General features: G+C 41.7%; 2 protein-coding genes across 4 annotated transcripts; one reads left to right on the forward strand and one right to left on the reverse strand.

The window, feature by feature from the left end:
- The first annotated feature begins 123 nt into the window (after positions 1-123).
- On the forward strand, positions 124-10,484 carry LOC105683701. Of its 3 annotated transcripts, none has more exons than XM_012396475.3 (4): positions 124-738; positions 1,214-5,937; positions 6,018-8,526; positions 8,748-10,484. In XM_012396475.3, the coding sequence occupies exons 1-4, from the start codon at positions 315-317 to the stop codon at positions 8,999-9,001; spliced, it is 7,911 nt and encodes a 2,636-aa protein (XP_012251898.2). In that variant the 5' UTR covers positions 124-314; the 3' UTR covers positions 9,002-10,484. The 3 variants fall into 3 exon arrangements, with proteins under 3 accessions (XP_012251898.2, XP_012251899.2, XP_048505727.1); XM_012396476.3 differs by having other exon boundaries at positions 8,751-10,484; XM_048649770.1 differs by lacking the exon at positions 124-738 and adding an exon at positions 953-1,027.
- LOC105683702 (nonsense-mediated mRNA decay factor SMG8) lies at positions 10,216-14,982 on the reverse strand. The gene is made up of 15 exons (XM_012396477.3): positions 14,824-14,982; positions 14,461-14,605; positions 14,110-14,384; positions 13,809-14,036; positions 13,524-13,717; positions 13,344-13,447; positions 13,067-13,260; positions 12,729-12,968; positions 12,462-12,665; positions 12,280-12,392; positions 11,968-12,144; positions 11,606-11,864; positions 11,209-11,520; positions 10,948-11,127; positions 10,216-10,829 (listed from the first exon to the last, which is right to left on the reverse strand). Exons 1-15 carry the CDS (start codon positions 14,862-14,864, stop codon positions 10,709-10,711), a joined length of 2,787 nt encoding a protein of 928 aa, XP_012251900.1. The 5' UTR covers positions 14,865-14,982; the 3' UTR covers positions 10,216-10,708.
- Positions 14,983-17,188: the final 2,206 nt, after the last annotated feature.

The following is a 17,188-nucleotide window of genomic DNA, read 5'->3' on the forward strand; positions in this document are numbered from 1 at the left end:
GTCTATTTTCCGCCAGTAACTTAGCGTAAAAACCTACGGCATTATAGTGTTAACCAAACGGATTATCGGGGCGAAACGTCCCAACAATTATTATATCTCTCCTATCCTTACACATCCAAGCACTCAAGTCTCTTTCTCTGACAGTTACGACTTGGGAAGTCATCGTACGTGACAACGTTTTTCAATCACAACTAAGAGCATCAGGACATTGCCACTGATCTTTTGTCCCCCCAACCCATCTTTTCCCAAAATCGTCATTCCTTTTTTCCCCCCAGTCAAATTTTTCTGAAGAAATGATTTAAGAACTAACAGTTATGGACGAGGATCCAGCTCATAAGATGTCAAATTCTGACATGGACAGTTTCCTCACTCGAATAGGAGATGTCACAATTGAGCGTGTTAATCCTGGCGGAAGTTTAAAAGACTCTGAAGAGCAGTCTGAAGCCCCGGTTGTGTTGCCTGTCTCAAATTCCTCGCCAGCTGATCCTCCTGCAAAGGAGGAAAGCTCTGAGGAATCAGGTGGTGAGTCTTCTGATGGTGAACAAGAAAAAAGGCACAATCTCTTCCCTGAGGATGAAATGGAGCACATACAATCCGAGGGATCAGGAGATGATATGGACCTCGATGAAACCATTGACAGCCAGATTGGTGTCAGACTGGATCCTGAAAAGCAACATTCTTTGTGTCAGGATGAAGATATTGAGCCAGTTAACATTTTGGATAGTTTACCACTAGAAGGTTAGTTCTATGAAAGTGATTTAAATAAGGCAGGCTTGATCCCCTGCTCTTTATTCTGATTTTTGTTTGCGTAATACATAACATAAATACAAGCCACATAACTTTAATAATTTGCGGTCCACTAGCGTTGTTAAATGTTCTGTTGTACGTTCGATAAAATAGAGATTTGTCTCTGTTCATTGCCTTTGTTTTTACAGATATTTAGAAGATTTTTGGTGGATGATCTAGGCCATCTAGATTCTTGGATATAAATAACCCACTGTGATCAGTTACTCATTGATGATAGAAAGTAATTTATATATATTTTAATTTAACTGAGACCCAAAATCCGCGCAGTACTGAGCTTCTATGATTTCTGGCATTAAATTCGTATTAATCATCGAGAAGAATTTGAGCATTTTTTTCAATTTTTGTTAAACCCAAATTGCACAAAAACAATTTCTTAGAATTACAACAAAATGTTTTTATCTCAAAGGAGCGCCAATAGAGGGACAGGAAGTGACAGAGGCAGATCTTCTCGGTAAATCAGTGTCAAAAGAAATGGATGAGGAAGAAATTGACGAAGATGATATTGATAAGATAGAAGGTATTGTGGACAATGACGAAGAAGGGGGCAAGAGACTGTGCGATCCAGATGATATCGATTCTGCATTGAAGAAACAGAAACAAGGTGATCAGAGTGATAGTTCAGGTACAGAGTGTGAAACAAAAGTTGAGAAAAAAATTTCAAACATGAGACGCAACATCAGGGAAGTCATGGATGAGAATCAGCTGGACGAAGCAACACTTGCTGCCCAAAGACAGGAGATGGAACGACTTAGACGAGTCCAGGAGCAGCAAAGAATCATTCGAGAAGTGCAACGGCAGATAGCCATCAACAGACAAAACAGCAAGACTCAAACTCGTGTAATAAGTTTGTTGCAAGGGAAACAAGGCCAAAGTGGAACTACTATATCCCCATCTCCATCATCTCAGGTGCGACTGCCAAATACTGTTCTTCTTAAGGTAAATTCTGGTCCCGGATCAGGGTCGGGCTCCAGTTCAGGATCAGGAACCCATAATTCGGCAGCAGTCCAAGTTTCACAGCAGCAGCCACAGCACCAACAACAATATCAACAGCAACAACCACAACAACAACAACAACTGCTACTACAACAGCAACATAAAAAGGCTCTTGAAGCTGCACGCTGGCAAAAGGGAAGAAATTCCATGCCTGGCATTCAGACGTCCATTTCCAAGGTAGCAAACCGCTCAAGTAGTACAAACTTACTACAGCAGAGGATTCGGATGATGACGCCGTCTGTGAGCATCTCTCCAGTTGTCCCAAAAAAAGAACCAATTGATAGGTCTGATTACTGTTCTGAATCAGAAATGTCTGAACCAGAGACAGACGAGGTACTGCAGGAAAAACAGCTGCATACACTGAGAAAAGTTTCTGGAATGCCTTGGATCCAGAAACCTGCGAAAGGTAAAGATGTTGTGACAATATCAAGCTCCAGTGAAAGCTCCGATGATGATTGTATTGTACTAAGTGATCCAAGTGGTGGGGAGGAGACTGACAATGAAGATGACCCCTCAAATTCTGGAATGCATACCAATGATCGTTACAATGTCCCTGACGAGCACGGCAGAGTTTTAGTTAATGTTGGTCACCCTGAAACTGAGCCGGATGTATTTCTTGCTCCTCAAGTTGCACGTATCATTAAACCACATCAGATTGGAGGAATAAGATTTCTGTATGACAACATTGTGGAAAGTATTGAGAGGTACAAGACGAGCTCTGGATTTGGATGTATACTTGCTCATAGTATGGGGCTTGGAAAAACTCTCCAAGTGGCGAGCTTTTGTGACGTTTTCTTTAGATGCACAACAGCAAAAACTGTGCTCTGCATAATGCCCATTAACACACTGCAGAATTGGCTTGCAGAATTCAATATGTGGCTCCCATATGAGGCTTCTTTCTCCTCGGATAATCAGACCACACAAAAGACTGATCCACAGGTCGATGTAAAACCAGAAATGAAAGAAGAGAATGGAGCACAGACTGATCCAACACGTTTATCTGGCATGCAGGTGAATAATGACTTTGTTCCAAGGATGCCTCAAGACAATTCCTGTTCTCAACCTATTTTGGATGGCCAAGCTCCTCACCAAGGCAATTCCTATAATATGCAATGCAGAGCTCAAGAAAATATCCACAAGGACTCTAGCAGTGAGCAGAATTTTCATACAAGTCAACACTACCACAATGATATGTCCATGAATATCATGTATGGTGCCCATCCTGCACCACCTCCACCTACTTTTGATCAAGATGTCCCTAAACCTGAGCTTGATTGCCAAGGTATGATGAAAAGTATTCCACCACCTAGCTCCATGTATCCAGGCAACTATCCATGTAATGTGATGGGAGCTGATAGAGAAATCAAACAGGAATTTGGACAGCCTGTAGACATTGGATTGAAAATGGAAAGTGCTGTCATGGGGGGTGTGGAAAGTTTCAAAAAAGAAGAGGAAGGTGGAATGCTGAAAGATCCAGCAGCAGAATCTCCTGAAAAAAAAGAACTCGATAAAGTGAAAACGCCGTACTGCGTAGATTCTCCAATTGGGCTAGAGCTCAGACCACGACATTTTCAGTTGCACATTCTGAACGATTCTCATAAAAGCATGGCTGCAAGAGCACGGGTCATTCAAGACTGGAAAAGAAGAGGAGGGGTGCTCTTAATTGGTTATGAATTGTACCGACAGCTATCCCTCAAAAAGCCAAACAAGGCAAAAAGAAAACGTGGACAAGCTTTTAAAGACATGGTTGACGTGGAGGAGGATGACAAAAATAAGGGACTTCTCGATGACATGCACTCTGCTTTGGTTAGTCCTGGTCCCGATCTTGTCATCTGTGATGAAGGACACCGCATAAAAAACTCACATGCCAGTATCAGCCTTGCCCTGAAGCAAATGCGCACTAAACGTAGAATCGTTCTAACTGGATATCCCCTTCAAAATAATCTCCTTGAATACTGGTGCATGGTGGACTTTGTCAGACCAAATTATCTTGGTACTAAAAGTGAGTTCTGCAACATGTTCGAACGGCCGATACAGAATGGACAGTGTATAGATTCTACACCGCAGGATATAAGGCTGATGCGTTACAGGGCTCATGTTCTGCATGCGCTTTTGGAGGGTTTTGTTCAGCGAAGATCACATTCGGTGCTCCAAGTTTCTCTACCTCGTAAGGAGGAGTATATTCTACTTGTCAGGATGACCCCACACCAGCGTAAACTTTATGACACGTTTATGACACAAGTGGTTAAAACACGAGCTGTTCCAAATCCTCTAAAGGCATTTGCTGTGTGTTGCAAAATATGGAATCACCCTGATGTTTTGTATCACTTTTTGAAGAAGCGGCAGGCTAATGAGGAGGACGATTTGGATTTGGAGGAAACAATGGGGGAAAAACCAACTCCAGGAACAAAACGTACCAAGGCAAGACAGCCAAAAGGTGAATCCAAAAAGGGAAAGAAAGCAAACAACAATGCAACAGTCAAGAACAAGCCAGCAGCGAGCGTGCAACCAAATTCCTCGTCTTCCTCTAGTAATGACAACCCTGATGGTGAAAATAGACACCAAAATCCCAACCCTGCTGGTAACTATCAAAATTACCCTATGCAGCAACCACAAAATACTGCATACTCGAATCCCACAATGCCTAACACCTACCCACAGGGATACTCCAGAAATGCTGAGTATGATTGTAGGCAAGGACAAAACTATCGACCAAATGATCAGAATAACTATTATCGAGGGACAAACAACACTCAGCAAGGAGAATATGGCGAATTTTATGGTAACCAGGGACAGCAACGATATACAAATCCCTCATTCCAATCCTTTCCTCAAGGTTCTGGGTACAACCATCCTCAAGGATACCAGAACCAGTCTCAAAACTACTCTTCAAATACCGATCAGGTCCCTGGAAGTCAGATGCAGAACTACAACCCTTCAAGTTCACATAACTCTGATTATCGTTCGGATCAAAACTCTACCGCAAATCCTTACAATGCCTCTGGCTTATACCAGGCACAGTGCTACCCATACCAGGATCAGAACCGTAGCTATGCAGCAACCCCAAACATCGGATCAAATTATTCACAGGTTGGAAATCATGGACAAAATTATCAAAACCAACCACCTAGTCAAACGGCCAACTTGTCAACGATCCAGGAATATCCATCATACCCGACAGCAAATGCTGTGCAAGGATACACACCTGCATCTAATCCAGTGAATCAACAAATTTACCCACGTGGTGGTACGTCTGCGGGCCAAAATTTTCCAGCCCCGACGCAAAGCCAGACGCAAAATTATCCGCCAAATCAACAGAGTCAGAATTCATCAAATCAGAGTGGCCAGATATTTCCACGTACGGACAATCAATCCCAGAATTTTGTACGACCACAAAATCAGGTTCAGTCTCACGATTACAGCGGTGATCAACAAAATCGAACACCAAATCCTGCATCTAATCAACCATCGAATATAGCACAGCCACAAAGTGTAACAAATTATTCCACTGGGAATGCGCATGGGAATCAAGTTACACAGTTTAAATCTGAGGATCCTTACTGGCAACAGAATAATTATAATCAGCAAAATTATCGGCAGAATACTAGCAGTGATCCTTATTACACTGGAAATGTCGCTAGCCGATATCAGAATAACTATTATCCAGCACAAGGTTTTCAAAATCAACGTTATGAGTACAATCAAACCTCAGGTATTGATAGCGCAGGGAATAATGATGGAAAGTCGGCTGGCCGTTCTGTGCGAAACCCTGGTCAGGAACAGTCCAAAGGTGGCTACGAAGAAGACTGTAAGGACGCTAGTACTCTTGCCCCCCAAAATCAAGCACGGGCTATTGCTCCTAGTTCCCAGAGTTACACAACAGAACTAACTCGCAGGGAATCAAGTGTATCATCATCACAACTCCACGGTAATGATCGTAATGTTGGTCATGGGCTCACTACTCCCAACATCCATAATACACGGCAAATAGATCCCGGCAAAGAAGAAGATCGTGATGATTTGCTGGATAAAGATAGAGAAGATAAATCAGATGATGAAATTCTGAACAAGGATGAGGATAAAGACCTAAAGAGTTCACCTGGGGGTAAAGAAGACCCGGGAATTCCTTATGATTGGGTAAATAATTAATTTTTCTGTAAGTCGAACTTGTGACAATCTTAATCTCTTTTTATTAATTGTTCATGTTTTGTTTCTAGGCAACAGAGCTCATGAAAGGTTATATCCCAGGGCTTATCGATGCTTCAGCCAAAATGTCGATTTTCTTCTGCATCCTAGAGGAAGCAGTGCGCTTAGGAGATCGGATTTTAGCGTTCTCGCAGTCGCTCTTCACCCTGAATTTGGTAGAGGATTTCCTGGCTAGAAATAGCTTGAAACATGATGACGGGCGTACCGAAGACTGGGCGAAAAATGTGAATTATTATCGACTTGATGGAAGCACCAGTGCATTGGAAAGAGAAAAACTAATTAACGAATTCAATGCCAACTCGAAGATTCACCTATTTCTGGTATCAACGCGAGCTGGCTCCCTCGGTATCAATCTTGTTGGCGCCAATCGAGCGATTGTCTTTGATGCCTCCTGGAATCCCTGTCACGACACACAGGCTGTATGCAGGGTCTACAGGTATGGACAAACAAAGCCCTGCTTTGTGTACAGGTTGGTGACTGACAATTGCCTGGAAAGAAAAATATACGATCGCCAAATAAGCAAGCAGGGAATGGCTGATCGGGTCGTGGATCAGTGTAACCCAGATGCCCATCTCTCATTGAAAGAGGCAGCGACGTTATCTTGGGACTGGGAGGAGGATAGTCAGGTCCAGGACTTTTCTCAAACAAAAGATGGCTACGCTGATCCTGTGATGCACAGTCTTTTAGAAAGGCACTCCTCCCTTCTGACAAAGCAACCTTTTAGGCATGAGAGTCTTCTCGTGGATAGAAAAGATAAAAAGCTGAGTCAAGCTGAAAAAAGATTGGCACGACGTGGCTACGAACTTGAGAAAATGGCAGCCAACTGCTCTAGGCCAAGCTATAATTACGTACCTGGAAACACAGCGAGCAGAGCAGGTGGACTACAGATTCGAGCAATAAGAGGGGGAGATGCAGGAGGAACTCCAAAGCCTGTTGCCTCTGTAAGACCGATGCAACAACGTGGTGCAGAAGGTCTTGGAACTACCCGAACAGTCGGTGGAAGTAGATGGATTCCAGCAGAAGTCTGGCAAAGACAGGGAATGAGCGCACAGGAGATGACGCTCCCTTTGGATGTTGTAATCCCAACGAATTCACCAGACAAAGGCAGTATAGTATTAAAGGCTGGACAACGCGTCATGGTTCTTAAAAGTCCCAAGGGCATTTACATGCAACTTGAGTCTGGGAAAATTATCGCTATCAGAACTGCTCTTAAGTTAAATCAGCAAAAACGGGATGAAGAGCCTAAAAAAGGTCTTTCGTCGTTTTCGCAAAGAAAACAGAGTGCAGAAGTTGGTTTTCCATTGAGAAACAATTCCGCAATATCGATCATTCCAAAATCATCAACCTCTCCTGGCATTGGTCGACCGCCACTTAGCAAGTCTGTCAGTGGTGTTGGTTTTAAGCCATTCTCTGATAAAGAACCAACGAGAAGACCTAGGCCTGTCGTAACAGCGACAGCTAAGCCATATTCCAGCCAAGTAAACATTACCAATCAGGTGTCTTTATCTCGGCTCCCTAGAGTGAAACAAGAACCGATGGATTCGTCCTCTCTTGGTGATAATTCTAACTCCTCCGACAGTCAGCTCAGGACAGAGCAAAGGGTAGAGGAAGTGAGGCTGGAAGATGTCGTTGCTGAGGCTGGATCAAACTCAGAGTACACAAGGACAGACTCGAACCGGTCTTCTAATGCAGACTCCGACCCCACACCCCAGAAGCCCTCAGAGGAAAAAGAGAGTCGGACTGAATCATACGCGTCTGATAATAACCAGGACGCACAGACTATGCCTGGCCAGCAAAATGAAATTCAAGAAGTCCCATCACCATCCCACGAACAAATTTGTCAACCGCCGCCAGCTGCAGAGCTAGCAAAACCCTCATTGAAAAATTATAGACACAATTTTCCAAGCCATAAGCCGCAGATGGACACCTCAAATAACGACGACGTTATTCTGGAAGATCCAACGCCTGTGCAGCCAGCCTTAGAGCCTGCAATAAATGTGAACGAATCCGCAAGTGCGTCAACAACGCAAAGAATGGATCTCATATCACCAAAAGCTCCAGAAACTGCCCCCCAAGTTTATCCCTACTCTCAGTATTCTGGGTATTACGACTATTCGGATCCCAGAGCTCGTTCGCTACCATCACCGTACGGAGCATATCTTCCCCCTGTCACATCTCAAACTGGAGGGCTTAGGCCTCCTCTAGATCCAGCAAAAGAGACGAGGATTGAATCTGAAAAGCCAAAAGAAACCATGAACGTCACAACCCCGTCAAACGCCTACCAGCAGCCATCACCCTCAATTGTCAATGCAAGATCTATGGAGGATACTAATAAGGCAAGCAGCAAGGCAAAGGCACCTATGACCGAAGCGCGACCTAGGGAAGAGACCCATGCTCCCACAGCGTTTAGTCATTCGACGAATACCAGATATCCAGCACCTTATCCCCCTGGGCCCTATGATGCTTATTCGCAACATTATCCGGCCACCCCTGGATCATCGACAGCGTATACAGCTGGTGGTAAGTCTGACATCGGGGTTGTTACAAACTTTGTAGGGTGAGGATATTTGGGGAATTTTGGAAAGCACTGATAAAGGCAAAGAAATTGTTTCTGAACTAGGAGATATTTGTTCATGAGTATTAAAAGAAACAGGCAAATTCTGGAGTGGAAAGTTTGTAGCAACCCTTTAAAAAGAACATACATCTTGAGCTGATTGAGTAACATGATACGTATGATTCAGCAGCTCCTGGATACCCTGCATTTGGGGGGCCCACGTACGACGCGGAGTATGCCCGGGTCTATTCAGCGTTTCATGGTCCGCCCTCGGCAGCTGACCCCTACATGCACCGGGCCTATCCACCTCCTCCCACTCATCCAACTAATTATTACCCTCCTTTTCCTCACCCACCACCACCGCCATACCCGAATTACTCTTTTTTGCCCCCATATCCAAACCCAAACTTGCCCGGCGAGCCCCAACCCCCTGCACAGTAGATTAATTTACTAGTATTAAGTCGAGAAAAACTTTATGAGAATTTATAAATCAAGAATGCCAATGAATATCTTTGAATGATCTTCGAACCTGACGAAGCTACCCATGCATGCATGTCCTGCCGTTCTGAGAACATAAATATTATGAGCCCGTGTTTTTTCATGGGCGTATTGGCTGTAAATCGGAATAACAAATAGAATGAGGAAATCAAGGATGGCCAAATTCTCCGATCCTAGAGGACAAATCTTGATGCTAATCAAATTGTACAGATGCTCTTGCCAATGGTAGTCTGAAAGAAATTTGCTCGACACTCTGAAGTTGTGGGCTAAGGGTACCTTGGATTTTTAGAAATTCTATTTATAATAATCAATGACCTCTGATGGAGAAAAGAAACGCGAATAAATGAATTTTAAAAAACTTGAGGCCTCGGAGGCAATACCCTTTACTTGTTTGCTAGTGGAAAAAACATTCCAATAGAATAAAGCAGCGTTTTTTTTTGTGTCTGTATTGTCAGTGACTCACACCAAATATGTACCATCCGGCAAACATGGGTCCTGCATTTCCAGATTTACAAGAAAGAAATCTCGTGTCGTCGATTTCAATTGCCCTGGCTTGGGAAGCTGGTGCAATTTGAAAGCATTATACGTACAGTATTGACTCGATTATTTGACAGCCAGTGAATGAATTATGGCGTCGTTAGCAAGTTGTACATGACTACGTATTATTACCAATCGTTACAATTTCTTAAAAAAAAAATGATGAAAAAAAATAATCTTACTGTAGCACGTAGGATCGTTGTTAATTAGAATTGTCCTATTACTAATAACTATTTCGGGACTTAGTTAAAGAATATTATAGTCGAATTATCACAATATATGTATATCTATTTATATATATACAACAATATATATATAAATATATATAGTATATAAAAATATAAATACTGAATCCACGGTGCATTCCATGATTTCTACGTAGAGTTGCAAGACGAAAAAGAATTCTGGCATTAGTGTTGCTCTGCTGTGTCAGATCGAATCATTGTTAGCAGAACTGCTAGGAAAGGTGATACGATTGAGTTGTATAATAAGAATGATGCCATTGTTGCGCTGCTTCGAAATGATTGACTGCACTACAGGATAGACATTACAAAAGATTACAAAGAATTACTTTGTCTCTGTTATAGCTTTTTTGCCACTTACATGTTTGTAAATACCCATTATTTACATTTCATACTTTATTTATTATTATACATCGTCGTTTATTATTGCTTTTTTGATGTCAGAGTATTTGCTCTTATGTAAAATAAATTGTTTATGCTCATTAATTATTGTTTTAGTTGCATTGTTATACAGAGAACTCGAACATACATATTTTTTATTTTGACTGTACGAAAACATTTAATCATGCCAGACCAATAAATTAGTTCTTATTACGAACCTGCGCATGTAAATGCTTAGTACAATAAACTGTCACTTTAAACCATGATTTCACAAGACTGTAACATTTGAGAAACAACCACCCTAGTAGTAATACCGTATACAAAGCTCTGTTTAATCATACCTCCGATGACGCTTATTTGGAGTATCCTAGACGTACTTAACGATCCCATTTCATTCGACCCGGACATTTGTCATTGCTGAATAGTTAGGCACGTTAATTATCGTCCAAAAAAATTCTTGGCTCCTCCATGGATGAGAACAGAGGTTCAATCATTTTTTTTCTGGTAAAACTTCACTTATGCCGTACATACCAGCTAGTAGTCTACCATGAGTTATTGGTACTGGTTCTTTAGGTGCTAAGTATGGTCCTTTTTCTCCCATGTAAACATACCTGAATTTTTTTGTTAAGGATCATGATTGCAAAGCATAAAAACATTGATCGAGAATCTTTTATCACTCACCTCACTCATCTTTTATCAAAATTGAAATTAATTGTCAAAAAAGGATACGGGAGTCGGAGAACCCAGTAGGCACTCTGTGATAATTTGATGGGTTCCTCACAACCGGTGACGAAAATCGGGCATGGCGGTGGACCAGGTTGAACGCGTGGATTCAGCGTGACGTGCACTGGAGCTTTGGGCGTTACTACGTGTATCCTCATCAGCTGAGCAATCAATGGCTTTGTTTGTCTGTAATAATGGATATTGGATGCATAACTTGATGGTGACTTCTGAATAGAAAAAACGTGGAGATTAATTGATGAAAACTACCTGCATGGGCAAGGAAAGTAAAGAGGCATATCGGCGGTGCTTGAAGTGACTTTGTTCCCACTGTCCTTAACGATACCAGTTCCAGTGGCCTTGAGAACTTTGTCAGGAGCAGATGCCATAAATCTGTGACCGCGCGGACACTCGTATTCAACGCCAACAAATATTTTTACAACGAATTCCTTGCCTCCCTTGGACTTCCGGCCACGTATGGAATTCAAATTCTGGAAGCTTTTTCCTCCACGGTTGTAGCCGTGGTTGGGATTGTCACCAACCATTGGCCACAGGGATCCCCTGTCTTTTTGGTGCTCCAATCTGCGATACAGTTTTTTTTTAAGATTCAATAATAAAAAATAAGTCTGAGTTAGCATCATCCTTTTAATAACTTCATCACTCTTACCTGACAGTGACATCCCATGGTAGCAGAAATGCTGACGTAGAACAAACACCGGCTTGATGTTGAAGACCCAAATTGTGGGAATATAGACTGCTCGGCCCCAGGCAGACAAGAGACCAGCTTGAAAATTGGGGCAAAAGACCAACAGGGGATTCTGTATGTAGCATTCCTGGCAGATACTCCGTTGTGGATGGCTGGCGTACTAGAAATTTTTCTGAAGCTTCAGTGTCATTAGCCTCTGGAGAAACACAGCGAAGAGGTCCTGTTCCCGCAAAATGAGATCAAGTTTTTTTGTAAAAAAACAAAAAGTGAACACATGAAAGTAATGAATTTAGGAAATATTTCTTATCACTTCAAAATCAAACCTTTGGTATGTTCCAAGTCAATGTCACATACTTGAATCACAACTTTATCATGAGAATCATGGGGGTCTAACGTATCGCCTGGAGTAAGACTGGTTTTATTACTCAGCCTCTGATGGTCGTCACCTATCGGATCACTAGCAGGCGCAGACTGTCCACTACCAAACACTGGAACGTCATCTGTTTGTTTCAAAAAGTAAACATCAGGAAAAAAAAACAAATAGAAATAATAAAGTATACTTAAATAGTGAAATATGTGATCTAGGATGCATTATCGCAATTATCTCACTCGCTGACGAAACTAAAATTACTCACCATGCGATGTATTCACTCCCAAACTGCAGGCCTGCGTCTGTCCCTGAGGAGTTGAAAGTTCTATACGACTGAAAGAGTCTTTCCGTTTCGTTGTGGGGAACAGCTGGGCTGGTCTGAAAATTGAAGAAAAAAGTCACCCCCCAGGATCTATAAGAAGAAGCGAAAGAGGTAGGGCAATTAACCTGAAGTTATGTATACTGGGTTGGAAAACCGGAAACTGTATATTCTCCAGCTGGGCACATCCACATTGTTTGGCAAGCATTTGAAAGTAGTCGTAATTTGCCTGTCTCAAGCTGAAAGGATCTTCTCTTGGTCCCTGGCATCTGCCGCAATTGCAGGCGCACACATATCTCACACCACTGCTGTGCTCCATAACTGCTAAATCTCTGATAAACAGGAAAAAGGTCATCGACCACTGTTGCTGCAGATAATATGACTTGCCAATTTACCTATCATCCTCTACTGGCTCGCACTGCTCCCCACCACCGGCACCTTCACTGCCACCTTTATGGATAGGATTAGTGCAAGGGTTTCCAGTCAATGAAAGGACCTCACACATTTGTCTGCCAGCTCGCCAGTGTTTGTCGCATTCTTGTTGCAGTTTCTCACTAAACTCTTCGAACAATGGGCCACGGGCGTGCATTTCAAAGACTGTCATCGCATGAGCTAGTTTAGTCTCGTGATATGCCCTTTGAAAATTCGCAGGTTGTAAAGAGTTCAAGATAGAAGAACTGGATCTTTATGCTCTTATTCATCTTAGATAAATAAAAATCAAATTTTGTTGAACCTGGTATAATGTTGCGGAAGACCGTCTTGGTAGGTTTGCAATGCTCTAGGTAACACTTTGCTGCATCTACTTTTGCTGAACTTTACATCAGTGTCTAGTAAACCATGCAGAGCAAAGATTTCCTTGTCTGTCCCCTTCACGAAAAAACCCATGAGCTTGTTAGCTACTTCAAAAAACAAGGACAGTGTTGGTATCTGTTTAAAAATATTATAATCATTCTAATCATTTGAATTCGAAAATGTCTAGAATCGACTATTAACTTGAAACTTCTGGTTACCTGAAAGTGAGCTGGTGCCGTGTGTCGGCCGACATTATCGTCAAAACCTCTGGCAAATGCTAAACTTATGTGCTGCTGAAGGAAAGCCTTGAAGGTATGTACGTCTGAATACAGATTTTTCATGTTAGTAGCTAATTTTAAGGGTATTGATAAGACAGGTATTAAAGTTTGATTGTTTACCAGATTCTGAATCACTGGCTGGAAATACAGAGTCTATGCTGGCCAAGCTCCTAGAAGTATCACCACCGGAACTCACTTTACAGCTCTGAATTAGTTTTCTGGCCATATGACCCAAAATATCCCCTGACTCAGTTGAACCAGTGTGAACATATACAAATTCCTGATTAGCTGGGATTGCAAACAGTGAATTCGTACTAGAAAAATTTCAATTCATAAGCTGGGAGAGATATTTCCACTACCTGTTAGTTTTTTATTAATCTATGAGCCACCCAATGATGGTTGTACCTGATATTGGTCACTATTCGATTTTTCCGTAATATATGATATATTTGATCTTCCAGTGAATGCTCAAGCTTTTTGATATTACCACCTTCTGAGTCCCGAAACACTGTAGGGCATGTTTCAAAGTAAAAAAGCACTCTGGGAGAGCAGGGCCTGAGGTTGGCTATCCAGTCCTTTGGAAGTCTTGAAATCCCGCTCAAAATTTCTCCCACTTGACTTGAGACTTTTTGCCTGTTGAAATAGGTCAATGCTAGCATTGAAACTACGAAACATGAATCATTTTTCAGCTTTAGGTTTCACGCACCTTATCATATCCAGTGCTCTAAACAAGTGAACATAGCTATAGTCGAAGCTGTGCGTTGGATGCGTGAGTATGAGGATGTGGGAAATATGAAATAAGACAAGCAGGGCTCGGGAGTATTTCTCTCTCATGTGGGCCCAAGCGGTCAAAAAATCTTTTCCCTCGCACTTATTGATGAATCGATCGTATGCTTTGACGAGCGTGTGAGTATCCAGCAGGCCCCTGAGATGCAGGTAAACTACACGGTCTCGTGTGTCATGATATCCTTCAATCTCGCACTGCAAAATACAGAATTGAAACACACATATTGAATGTTTTTTAGAATCGGTGTCACAGTTGCATAGCTTTATCTACCAGGTCTTCTTCATTGAGCATCGGTTCCTTGAGAAAGTCCGTTTGGAGTATTGAACTGAGCATTTCTGTTTTGCATCCCTTAGCACGAAAATGAGATTTTCCAAACACGGACACCACCACTACTTTTCTGTCAGCGTTCAGCAAGCTGAGAAAAACAAGATTATGACAGAAGGCATTAGAGTTCAGTCATGTGATGCGTTCTATATAAAATTGGTAATAGTGTATTAATAATTCCGTGTATATTTCGGAATCCAGACCGGATATTCATAGGAAAATTGTGAAACCTAATTAGAATGCTTTATGGTAATTTTCACTTACCCTCTGAATATCCTATTGACTCGATTCTAACAAAATATAACTTACTTGTCAGTGTTGAAGGGAATTTCAAACCTCTGAGGTCTCATTTTATTCGATGTTATTTCCTATTGCACTGAAGGGACCGACGAATTCAGGTTGTTTGGGATATGAAGCTTGAGGTTATATTTATAATAATTTCTGGTTAGTTTTGACTCTGTTGGTAAGATAGGGTTGTAACTGATAAACAACCACCAACTGATAGTTGCAAAAAAGCCCGGTATTGATTTGAGAGCGCTTGAGGCCATGTAATACGTATGAACACGTAGAATAAATTAGCGGCATAATTTGAGTTAAATATGAATGAGGTAAAATGGAAATAAACTGATTCGTTGGAATTCGGGAAAGAGTGACAGCATTTGTTATCCGATATGTTGAAACTGGATTTCTATTTTCTTCCTATCATCTTTTTCATACAAGAATATTGAATTGATTGGGTAGGCGAAACTTGATTATTTTGAGAGATATAACAATACAGTTAGGAGATTTGGATTTCGCTGAATACATAAGAATATCCCGACACTTCGGGGTTGGATATGGTTAGGCGCTAATACGGGATGCTGCTTTGAAAAGTGCTAAATGGACGAGAACTCGATTATCCCGATGAATGGATTAATTTAGTTCGCAGATTCAGATTTTTGAGCACACGATACATGAGAATATCAAGGATAGAAAAAGAACGATTTCCCTTTTCAGCCGCCAAATTGAAAGAAAGGCCATATAGTTTTTGAATTCTTGCGATTCCTGGGGCAAAGATTTAATAATTTTTTCAAACCAATTGGTTTCCACAGTATTTTGATCTCAGAAATGACCGATCAAATTTGGTCGCTGAAAGCTCGTTGAAAATAGTTTTTCCAATCACGAAGCTGTCTTTAATGGTCATTTATCGGTATCACATCACTGTTGTTTTCGAATAAATAATTCAAATTTAATTTGAAACTTTCAACTTTTGATCAGGATTAATAACATGCTCAAAGTGTTTCTGTAGCCACCTATTTATATTGCCCTGCTCAACTACTGAACACAGACTATTTCTCTCGTAACAGCAAAGCGGTAGAAGTCAAACGAGGATTGTAGCTCATCTAGCTCAGATTATCAGGGAGAAAAGTCCCTGGTTAGTAATTGGCTGACACCTTCGGTATTTCTGCTCTGTAATTTACTGGAACACCGAACAGTTTCATGGTTTCGGTCCATGCACGGTCCCTACGGATCAAACGTTGCCGATCTCTTCGAATCGCCTAGACATGAGGAGCGGCGACCACAACAACGATCACTGCCTCGCAGGATCCCCGAAGTAATACGATCCTGCGGATTCTCCAGCCATCGACTTTTGCTTCATTGAATTATAAAATAGTTTTCCGGACTTGAAAATCCGAATTTATTGTTTTTTATAGGTGACAATGAGACAAAATTAACAATAAAGGATACCACGCGCGATATTTTATTGTTCTAGTCATTTTTTGTCAAAGTTGACACCCTCCTCGAAACTGTGGAGTAATTCCTCCGAGGTACAGTAAAAGACGAGAGAATCATCCTCGTGATCGATGGGTGAATTGATAATTTGAATCAGGCGACTGATCGGTAGATTTTTAGTGTATTTTATGAAAGTTTGAGTGAATTTATCAACGTATTCTTCATTTTGAGGATCAGATTTTGTAACATTCGATTCTGATCTTTCATTTGCCGTCTCTACATTCGGCTCCACCGAAGTTTCCCCAGTCGTAGTTTCGTCATCGCGCCTCAGTGCCGAGGCTAGAAAAACTGCTGAAGCGGTGGCGAGCAGAAGAATGGATCGCGCTTCCATTACTGAATTCCGCAAATATTTCTTGAAGCGAATGAGGATGATGCACCGTCGAGAGTCAGGATAAAGCTCAAGTCCGTTCGGAACTACATAAGTAAAAGCTCCTCAAGACTTCACAGCACAATTCAGACTTATCGTCATGGATGGAATCTTACGGTGCAGTAATTATGAAATCATATCAAGGCGTTTGCAAGTTTCTCATCAAGGTCATTCACATCAGGGGGAATTTTCCCTTTTGGGCAAAGTCGAAAATCTATTCCGCGACGGTTGGACATGTTTTTAAAACATTTTTGAGCGCGTTGTCGAAGCACGTGTTGACTTCGACATTTTTTACTCCGAACAGTCGATGACAGACTGAAACACGGATGACTCGAATCGAAACCTTTCGGAATATTAAACAAACATCTGGGAAAATCGATCACCTATTTTTTATTTACCCTCACACTTGCCGCGAATCGAATTGCACTGAATCGGATGTTTAGCTGCGCGAATAGTAACACAAGTATTGTTCAATTGATAAACACGCATTGTCTTCGAGTTTACTTATACGGTTGCGCATCACCGTCTCAACCA

Source organism: Athalia rosae, chromosome 1, assembly GCF_917208135.1.
Source record: "Athalia rosae chromosome 1, iyAthRosa1.1, whole genome shotgun sequence".
In the NCBI taxonomy this organism is placed as follows: Eukaryota; Metazoa; Arthropoda; class Insecta; order Hymenoptera; family Athaliidae; genus Athalia; species Athalia rosae.